Source organism: Oncorhynchus keta, chromosome 10 (assembly GCF_023373465.1).
Source record: "Oncorhynchus keta strain PuntledgeMale-10-30-2019 chromosome 10, Oket_V2, whole genome shotgun sequence".
Classification (NCBI taxonomy): Eukaryota; Metazoa; Chordata; class Actinopteri; order Salmoniformes; family Salmonidae; genus Oncorhynchus; species Oncorhynchus keta.
Window position 1 is genome coordinate 64,560,550 of NC_068430.1, and position 10,704 is coordinate 64,571,253.

The 10,704-nt window shown below is 50.1% G+C and overlaps 2 protein-coding genes across 2 annotated transcripts in view; both read left to right on the top strand.

Annotated features, from left to right (window-relative positions):
• The window catches only part of LOC118389205 (nascent polypeptide-associated complex subunit alpha, muscle-specific form-like), a 43,538-nt gene extending 40,437 nt beyond the window's left edge, over window positions 1–3,101 (top strand). Inside the window, exons 4-5 of the mRNA XM_035779034.2 lie at window positions 2,232–2,389; window positions 2,560–3,101. Coding sequence (XP_035634927.2) covers window positions 2,232–2,389; window positions 2,560–3,101 — 700 coding nt within the window. The remainder of the gene's footprint in view (window positions 1–2,231; window positions 2,390–2,559) is intronic.
• LOC127932292 (uncharacterized) lies at window positions 3,059–10,463 on the top strand. The gene is made up of 2 exons (XM_052527603.1): window positions 3,059–5,057; window positions 7,845–10,463. Exons 1-2 carry the CDS (start codon window positions 3,200–3,202, stop codon window positions 8,789–8,791), a joined length of 2,805 nt encoding a protein of 934 aa, XP_052383563.1. The 5' UTR covers window positions 3,059–3,199; the 3' UTR covers window positions 8,792–10,463.
• The last annotated feature ends 241 nt before the right edge of the window (window positions 10,464–10,704 follow it).

Sequence of the window (10,704 nt, forward strand, 5' to 3'; positions counted from 1 at the left end):
GGATGTGGGGTAAGATGGAAATGATATGATCCTTGATTAGTCAAAGCACTTCATGATGACAAAGTGAGCGCTACGAGGCTTTAGTCATTTGGTTCAGTTACCTTGGGTACAGGAACCATGGTGGCCATCTTGAAGCATGTGGGGACAGCAGATTGGGATAGAGAGCGATTGAATATGTCCGTAAAAACACACCAGCCAGCTGGTCTGCACATGCTCTGAGGACGCGGCTAGAGATACCGTCTGGGCCGGCAGCTTTGCGAGGGTTAACGCGCTTAAACGTCTTACTCACGTCGACCACGGAGAAGGAGAGCCTGCAGTCCTTGGTAGTGATCCTCGTCGGTGGCACTGTGTTCGCCTCAAAGCGAACTAAGGTGTTTAGCTTGTCTGGGAGCAAGACGTCGGGTGTCCGCGACGTGACAGGTTTTCCTTTTGTAGTCTGTGATTTGTCTGTAGATCCTGCCACATACCCTGAGCCATTGAATTGCGACTCCACTTTCTCTATACTGACATTTTGCCTGTTTGTTTGCCTTGCGGCGGGAATAACTACACTGTTTGTATTCTGCCATATTTCAAGTCACCTTGCCATGGTTAAATGCAGCAGTTTGCAATTTCAGTTTTGTGCGAATGCTGCAATCTATCCACTGTTTCTGGTTAAGGTAGGTTTTAATAGTCACAGTGGGTACAACATCTCCTATACACTTCCTGATAAACCCAGTCACTGTATATTTGTCTATTATTCTCAGAAGTTACCTGGCACATATCCCAGTCTGCATGATCGAAGCAATCTTGAAGCGTGGGTTCCGATTGGTCAGACCAGCGTTGAAGAATAGTCCTTAGCACCGATACTTCCTGTTTGAGTTTCTGCCTATAGGAAGGGAGGCGCAAAATGGAGTCGTGGTCAGATTTGCAAAAGGAGGGCCTTGTAGGCATCCTGGATGTTGGAGTAACTGGGGTTGAGTTTTTTTAGCAGCACAAGTACTACAGTCTATATATTCATAGAACTTCTGCAGACTTTTCCTAAAATTTGCATTAATATCCCAGCTTCAATAAATGCAGCCTCATGATATGTGGTTTCCAATTTGCATAAAGTCCATCTGAAGTTCTTTTGAGGGCTGTCGTGGTATCAGCTTGAGGGGGGGATATACACGGCCGTGACTCAACCGAAGAAATGTATCTTGGGAGATAATACAGTCGGCATTTGATTGAGGTGTTCTAGGTCGGGTGAACAAAAGAACTTGAGTTCCTGTATGTTATCACAATTACACCATGAGTCATTAATCATGACACATACTCCCCCCCCTGACCTTCTTCCTGGAGAGATGTATTCCTGTCTGCGCGATGAACTGAGAACCCAACTGGCTGGACCGACTGTCAAGTGTCTGTCAAATTTAAGGAAGTATCTGTGTTAATTGTGCAAACATTAGTGTAGTAGGACATTCCGTCATACAGTGTAGAGTCTGTCCAGCCTGTTGGGTTCTCAGTTCAAGGGGCCATGTTAGTCCCTGATGTCTCTCTGGAAAGAAAGCCCTGAGCTCATCAACTTATCCAGAGACTGAACATTAGCTAGTAATACACTCGGAAGAGGTGGGTGGTGTGCGTGCCTCCTAAGTCAGACTAGAAGACCGCTTCGAGTACCTCTCCTCTGCCAATGTCGTTTTGGGTCAGCCTCTGGAATCATTTCAATTGCCCTTGGGGGTGTGAACAAAGGTTCTGCTTCAGGGAAGTCGTATTCCTGGTCATAATGCTGGTGGTGTTGGTGAGTTACCACCTGATATCCAATAGTTCTTCCCGGCTGTATGTAAGACACATTTTTCTGGGCTAACAATGTAAAAGATAATACATAAAATAAACTAAATACTGCAAAGTTTCATAGGAGCTAGAAGTGAGCCAGCCCTCTGTGTTATTTTATCATTTAACAAGGCAAGTTGGTTAAGAATAAAATCTTACTTACAATGACGGCCTACCCTGACCAAACGCGACGCTGGGCCAATTGTGCGCTGACCTATGGTACTCCAAATCACGGCCGGTTGTGAAACAGCCTGGAATCGAACCAGGGTCTGTAGTGACTCCTCTAGCACTGAGATGCAGTGACTCCTCTAGCACTGAGATGCAGTGCCTTAGACCGCTGCGCCACTCGGGAGCCCATCATTGTGCCCTCTTGGTCACGTTATTGTGACATGAATGTGTTCTCCATAACCTACCTGGTTTAAATCAAATGTTTTCTTCCCCAGGCCTGCCACTGGTCACACTGGCCTGTTGATGGGCACATCCAAGCCAGCCACTTCCAGCTACAGCAGACCTGCAGCTTCCAGAGTCGGCACCACAGCCCCCTCTACTGGCAGGACTACTGCAGTGCAGGCACCCAAACCTACAGGCCCTGCCAAGAAAGGTGCACATGCCTTACAAGTTGTTTTGTACCATGAATGTAACCCACTTGATTCTATTAGGATTGGTCTTGAGCATCACCTGTATGTATCTCAATCAACTTGCGACGGTACCATTTTATATTTTTAGTTGAGAAGAGATATGAGTGTTTAAATTATTCCTGTTCATTTACAGATGTCAGCAGACCAGCAACCACTGCCGCAGCCAGAAAGCCGGCAACATCCGCCACTACCAAAACGACCAAACCTGACCCCCTAAAGCGAATGCAGCCTCCAGACCCGAGCCTGCCTCCAAAAGGGCCCATCCCACCAAGGCGACAGACACCAAGCCAGCCCGCCCTATATCACAGGACCCCAAGCCCCTGCCCACACGTAAAGCCCCTCCCACCACACGGCCCCCTGCTACCCGACAGCCCCAGGGCAAGACCCCCCCTGCCTCCCCCAGCAACAAGCCCGTGGGCAGCACCGCCCCCCAGTTGGTCAAACAAGCCTCCAAACCAACCCAGTCTGTCCTGCCCTTCACTGCCAGACCTGGAGCTCCCAAGTCTGCAGCTGCAGGAGTGGCTGCAGGAGTGGCTGCTGCTGCTGCAGCAGCAGCTGCTGTGGCAACAGTTGCAGCAGCAGAGCCAGAAGTGGCCGCTTCAGAAGTCCCAGCACCAGTGTCTGCGTTTTCACCAGCAGTGGCCCTGGAGCCCAGAGAAGAGGTTTCAGCCCTAACTCCTCAGGATACTACTTCTCCATCTCCACCACAGAGCCCACTCAGGCTGGCTCCTGCACCACCACAGGGTTCACTAGTCACTGTTGCCAGGGATGAGATGTCTGAACGACCAGAGACCGTCCCAGCAGCCCCGACACAGCCAGCACCAGACCAGACCTTACCCCAGGACATCCCCACAGCAGTTGCTAGGGCTACACCCAGCCCTCCGGATGCCTCAGAGAAAGCCCAGCTCAACATGGATGAAGACGAGGATGAGGAGAGGGAGGGCAGCCAGCAGGTGTCCGTGTCAGAAATGAGTGGCACCCAGCCCACAGAAGAGTCCAGGCCTGGTTCAGCCGGCCCTGCGGGCTCGGGGTGGCGTGCAGGCGGTGCCCTGCTATCGGAGCTGGACTCTGAGGAGGTGAGCTGTAGCCAGCAGGGGGTGTCGGAGCTGAGCGCTCCGGGTGTCCTGGAGGGCACGGAGAGCATGGATGACCTAGGAGATGCCAGTCTGAAGGGTGCCATAGACATGGAGGGCATGTCTGCCTCGGCCGGCTCGCCTGACTTTGAGAAGGTGTCTGACATCCCGACCAATGATTTTGATGACTACGATGAAGACGGAGACCGGGTGTGCGACATGGAGGTGGGTTCGGAACGGGCGGATGACCCAAGAAGAGTGAGGCATGACGAGGATGAGGATGATGATGTGGAGATGGCTAGTGAGGGGGTGACTGAGAGCGGGCTGGAGAGCTACGGGAATGCAGATGAGGATGACTTTGCAGAGGATGAGAGACTGGACAACCTGAACCGAGCCCCGCCTGCCCCACTCCTGCCCTCTGCCCTGGCCGCCCAGTGGGACCAACCCAACCCCAGCTCCTTTTGTGACCCCTGGGCCCAGCCGCACCCCCAGGCTGCCTCAGCCGCCCCCCTGCAGACCCCTTCCAGCCCCTCTTCAGACCCCTGGCAGGCTGATAAGAAGACACCCACCCTGTACTCCACTCAGCCCTGGCTGCAGCTGGCTGCCACACCATTTGTTCCAGCCCTGCATGAGCCCTCACACCAGCCTGCCCCTGCATCTCCACTTGAAAGAGAGACCCTAGCCCCGTTGCAGTCCCTGTCCCTCATAGCTGCCTCTGGACGCGGCATGTCACACTCCAGCACCCTAAGCCCTACGGAGCTGGCTGTCCACAGCAGCAGCGAGACCAGCACCGCAGAGGAGCTCTGTGACTACAACAGCAGCTCCGGGGTGGAGTCCCGCTCTGAGGGGGGGAAACTCCACACCCTGCCTGCCGCCGTGCTCTCCCTTCAGCCTGAATTGGAGAACCAGGACCTGGGAATCCACCTGGAGAGAGAGGACGGCGAGGGGGAGGAGGCAGAGACCCTGCCAGCCGACGAAGTCCCAGGGGACCCCACAGCACCTACGTCCAACCCCTCGTCCTCCACCACAGAGGATGAGGCCAGCGACACGGAGGGCGAGGCGCAGCTGGGCCAGGACATCCTCAGCGACAGCAAGCCCGGCGCCCAGCGCTGCCTGTCTGCCCTGGAGGAAGGGGAGGAGACCAGCGGTGGTGCAGAAGAGGGTGGAGACACCCCCCAGTCTGCCAACTCAGCGGCATCCTACGCCTACGACATGACTGCGTCCAACTCCACGGCTGAGAGCTGCGCCAAGAGCCCCGGCATCTTCTCTCTGGAGGAGCTACCTGAGGAGGCCAAGGACCCGTCGCTCATCCAGGAACTGACCCTGCCACCATCCCAGCAACAGGCTGCCTCGGCAGACTCCCTCCTCGTCTCCAACCCAGAGGAGCAGCAGTATATGTTGTGTGGGACACTTGAGGCAGAGCTGGGGGACACGGGGGATCTGAAACCCCTGGACCCCACGCTGTTTGCGGCCCCCCAGCAGTTCGGGGAGGGCCCCCATGTTACCCAACCGCCCTACTACTCCACTATCTGTGAAAACACTGAGAACTCTCTCACAGGTAACGTATAGTACCCCCCACACTTCCCTACATACCCAGTAACGCAGCCCCCCACACACACCTTTCACCCCTCCCCAGAACCCTCTTTGCTGTGTTAGTCATCATCATTGTTTGTCCCAAACCTCTCAAACTGGGGTGGATGTGATCCAAATGTAAAAATAGGGAAGGGAAGAAATAAAGACTTTAAATACAGCAGTGCCACTTCCCTCGTATGATATTACCTTATGAGTATATGGCTTAACTCCTGTATGTGCAATAGCTACAACTATTAGAATGTGTGTTTTTTTTTCTTCACTTTTTAATTAACATGAACTGGCATGGTTTGATTTGGATTGACTGGGCTGTTGTGAAGCAGCTCTTAAGAAAAAAACCAAGAAGAAACATAACAAAAGAAAATGTGGAATGAAATGTTAAACTATGTATTTATCCGACCCTTTTTACTGAACAAGAAAATGCTGGTGAATGTTTATTTGTATTGTCTTGCTGTTTCCCATCATTAAGAAACAGACATCTGTCCTCATCCCCCGAGCACTCCCCCTTCCCTCCTGCACTTTAAGGTTAGACTGCCCCCCCCCCCGTTCTTACGTTTGTCCTTTTTGAGTATTTACCATTACCAAGCTTTAAATAAAGATTAGATATTTAACATGACTACTCTCTCCCGGACAGTTTTATTCAAGTGGGGATTGGGGAGTTGGATGGCACACTTTGTACTTATCAGCGATTATTCAGTCCTATAACATGGGAGTCAAGGTTGTGTCGAGACATTATATACCTGTGGGTCATATGGATTCGAAACACATATGGTCTCTCAGCAAGGAAGCATTCATACCTACATCCTCACATACACTACTCCCACCATCCAGAATAGGGCTCAACAGAGACATTATGGAGGATGTTAAACTCCCACCCCTCAGCTGCTCCTCCCCCTCCTGTACTGTGAACCCCCCGGTGCCCCTCCCTGGTCTGCTGGATTCCTCCTCCTCCACCAGACAAACTGAGAAACAACATCCAGAAGGTTCCCCATCATCCAAACAGTAGAGGACACCCACCAGTGTTTCTTTCGAGTAATGTGTGTTTTGCCTTTTCGTTACCGTTCTGCCTGGCCTCTGCATTGTTTGAGATATCTCTGTTATATCTACAAGTGCATGTTCACCGTACACCATTTTCAACCGCACTGTTTAACTACTTTACCCTTGGGACGCCTTGTTTGCATGTCACTGACTGACACTCATTGGCTTTGGTTTGAGGGCTTGGTCCGAAATGGCACCCTATTCTCTATATAATGCACGGGCCCTGGTCAAAAGTAGTGCACTATATATATATATATATATATATATATATATATATATATATATATATATATATATATATATATATATATATATATATATATATGCAATATGGTGGCATTTCAGACTCAGTCCAGGTTCACGTGGCGCTGCTGTCTATGTACTGATGCATGGTTGAAAGGTCTTGTCTTGCATGTTTCACTTACTCACCAGCTCCCACAGGGACTGAAGGAAATGGTTGGTTACTCTCAAGCTTTTATTTGTTTTTATTTCACAAGACTATCGTTGGTAGTTACTGCATATACAGGAAGCCGCTTTTATTGCACAACTTTTGCACCCCCCCAAAAAAAAATACTATCAGCATATTTTGTTTGGGAAGTCGCATTTGGAAAAGGTTAATGAAATGGATTGCTAGATTTGCTCTCTGCTTTAACTCCTCCCCCCCAGCCAATGCCCCGCCCCTCCCACCATCTCCCTGCTGTCACCATTTCTCCTGGGCACCCATCGCTTCACTTCACCCCTGTCCCCACCTCTTTTTAAACGCTTTGCTTTTCAGGCTGTCAATGTTGCACATCTTGCCGATGATATCATGTGAATGAGGAGGTAGTTCCTGGGTTCAGTAGTCATATATTGAGACACTTTGGCTATCCTAAACCATTAGGCCCAGCGACAATTGTCAATTTGGCATTCAAACAGCCACTATGCCAGAAATGTATGAAAATCTACAGGTAACTGCCAAAATAATGGAAACACTTGAGTAAATGAGGGTTGCAAAGTATATTAAAGCAGGTGCTTACACACAAGTGTGGTTCCTGAGTTAATTAAACAATCAACATCCCATCATACTTAGCTGGGTTGGCCAATTATTTTGACTACCACGGCTATGCCCCCCATAGGAGGGCACTAGCCCCCACAGGACACGAGTGGTCACTGAATGGTTTGATGAGCATGAAAATGTCAACCATATGCGATGTCTGTCACCAGATCTCAACCCAGTTGAACACAAACGGGAGATTCTGGAGCGGCGCCTGAGATTTTCAACCGCCATCAACGAAACACCCAAAATGTTATTTATCGTTGAAGAATGGTGTTGCATTCCTCCAATGGAGTTGCAGACGCTTGTAGAATCTATGCCAAGTTGCATTGAAGCTGTTCTGGCTCGTGGTGCCCCAACACCCTATTAAGACATTGTCGTTTCCTTTATTTTGGCAGCTACCTGTACAATATAATAGTTGTAAGTTGCCTGTGATGAATTATGCATCCCTTTTCAAGCCACAAACCCACAAATTACAATCTCTCGAAGCTAAATGTTTACTGGGTGTAGAATACCAGGACGTTACATCACTGTCTTAAACTCCTCCCACTAACGTCTCCTTGGTAGACTACAATACCCACAGTCTCTATCTGCTCTGACCTGCACTGCTGCCTCTCACTTGTCCGTCTTTCTCTCTTTCTAACACACGCTTCCCACCGGGTGATCTCCACTTCTTCCTCGCAGGGATCAACGCGCTCCCCCAGCCACACTACCGCCGCGACCACCACCCCAACCCCCACTGTGACCTCTTGACCCCACCCAGGCTGACCTGTGCTGACCTACCCCCCCGGAGCCCTCGCCTGCAGGCCAGCCCCCAGCTCCGCCGACTGGAACGGCACAAGCAACAACTACTAGAGCTGCAGCAACGCAGAGAACAGCAGAGCAAACCCAAAGAAGAAAACGACAAAGAGGTGAGGAAGAAGAGCGAGCAGGAGAAGGAAATGAAGAAAAAGGAGGCAGAGGAGGAGACTCTGAGGAGGGAGGAGGTGGAGCAGAGACAGCAGATCATGCAGTGGCAGCAGGAGCTGGAGGAGCAGACACAGCAGATGTCACCGCAACAACAACCCCAAAAAGGTCAGGCAACAGTGCTGGTTTCACCTTCCTCTGGTCTCCATACCATTTATGAAGCCCTGGAGAGTGATGAAGAGGAGGGGAAGGAAATTGAGGTTAATGTCCAGCTCGAACAACGCGAAGAAGCCCCTCTGGAGAAAGAGGTTGACAGTAACAGTGACCGCCGAGAGTTATTGGACGAAGCCGGTAGCAACTCCACTTCCAGTCCCTCTCCAGACTCCCCCGAGCAGGAAGAGTCCCGGGACTCCTCCCCACCCCCCGTCTCCCAAGAATGCCCCCCTTCCCTGGACCTGGACTGGGGGAAGAAAGTTGACATTGTCCAGCAGCTGATCAACCAGACCCTGCTGCTGACGGGCGATGGCTGCTCCTCCCTGCTCTTGCTTCCCGGGGGCAGAGGAGGCACCTTGAGCCCCCTGGAGGCCAGCCTGTGGCCCAACCTGCTACCCCCCCTCACCCCTCCCTCAGCCACGGTCACGGCGGTCAGCAGCTTCTCCCCGGAGGCCCCCGGCCAGTCCCCCCAGGGCGAGTGGACAGTGGTGGAGCTGGAGACACACCACTGAGGGACGTGTGTGTGTGTGTGTGTACACACAGTGAAGACTCACCACTAATGGTCGCACACAATGTTATTCAAGGTCTGTCAGTCACATCACTGCTGTACACCCCACTACTGTAACACCACCTCTCTTAACTCTCCTTGCCATTCAACACCACTGCAAATACAACACTAATGTTTGTTACACTGAACTTATACCACTGTATCCTCAAACATGATACCTTTTGAATGGGTGGCAAAGGCCACTGACACCCCAGTCATATCAATCACAGACTGACTCACACTGGAATTTTACACCTCTCATGCCAAAACAATCATGTTAGGTTACACACCAACAGTCCCAGAAGGCTACTACCTTGATTAGGCTGGTTGACTGAAGCTTCTGGACCAGCTATTTGGGTAGAATAGTGACCGCTTGTTAGCCATGGTCCATTTTACTGAAGCCAAAACGACTGGATTCATCACACACATGCAATATGTTCAGGTTGGGGTCCTAGGTGGTTTAGTTTCCACTGAAGATGTTGATTAGTATAGATGGTTAACTGACTATTGGTCTGAATTACTGATGACAAACTGCACTTGACTAGACCAGCATCCTATGATTACCCTGAACCTGTCACTCACTCAATGCCTGCTTTCCTTTGTGCTTCAAAACCGTTTTGATTTACTCTAGAGCAACAAATCATAGAAATAGAATCCCTAGAACGGTCATGGGATCCTCATTCAAATTGCTGAGGGCCTTTTTCCTGTCTAGGGGTTCTACTTATATGGGCCAAGTAACTGTTTCTCTGACATCAAACCAGAGGCCTTCCACCAGCTCAGGTAAAACACTGGTTGGCCGTATGTGTTAGAATAAGGTTATTTATCGACTGATGAATGCCACCATTTTTCAGGGTGGTATTTGACTAAGCAGGATATATTTGGGATCCAGCTTAGTGAAATACACCTGGGTGCTAATAAAATGGACTGTTTCTGTTGCATGCTACTGCTGACTCTGATGGTCACTGGAAATATTGGTTTATTTTTGTTTTCAGAAGCACCGTCTCATGTCTTTGTTCTGAAGACTTGGCCCTGTATCCTGGGCGGTTTACCTCATGTTTGGTCTCGTTTCTGTGGTTATAGATGATGTCATAATGGGGGTGGGAGTGGTCATGACATTGATATGAGGTAATGGAGGAATGAAGAGGGTCAGAGTGTAAGAGAACACGCTATTGAGTAGATTACTCTGGGGATATAACCGGTTCTTCTGTGAGGCTGCTGGGTCCTAGCCTGGTCCCAGATCTGTTTGTGCCGACTATCTGCCCAACTCCTATGGTCGTTTGGTGTGACGAAGATCATAGGACTTGCCAAGACGACACAAACAGATTTGGGACCAGTCATGGGTTTTTTGGGGGGTTAGTCATGAACTAAGTTTGACTGATGGTGGTACAGAGTTAACGTTGTGGATGTGGACATGTATGTTATGTGTGTCTGGATGGGAAGAAAAACATGTGAATTACCTCAGTGGATTGTGAATATAGTAAATGAGTGTCCATTAAGCCTATAATATGGATTATAGAGCCTTTGAAAATAGTTGTTCATTGCTCCATGTCAGATCAGGTTTCAAACTGACAGTCTTTACTACTAGGGTACTTGTGTTCAAATGTGAACTTGCATTGCGCCTCACTGAAGTTGACTTTTCCAACAGGAGTGTCATCTATTCAGCAGAAACAAATCCAACAGGAGTGTCATCTATTCAGCAGAAACAAATCCAACAGGATTTGTGGTTGAACTTCGAGCCCTAAGGACAGTCCACTGTGTGTGGGGACAATGACCATGGATGGACAGAAACAGGTGGTTGTCCCAACAGGGTTTGAGATGATCTGTGAACGCTGAGACACTCCTTCATGTACCATAGGGGATGGACTCGACAGTTGATAC

Excerpts from the sequence above, each read along its gene's own strand:
- LOC127932292 (XM_052527603.1), top strand. The coding sequence starts at position 3,200 with ATGTCTGAACGACCAGAGACCGTCCCAGCAGCCCCGACACAGCCAGCA. Across the intron at positions 5,058-7,844 it reads CACTGAGAACTCTCTCACAG|GGATCAACGCGCTCCCCCAG; the intron begins GTAACGTATAGT and ends TCTTCCTCGCAG.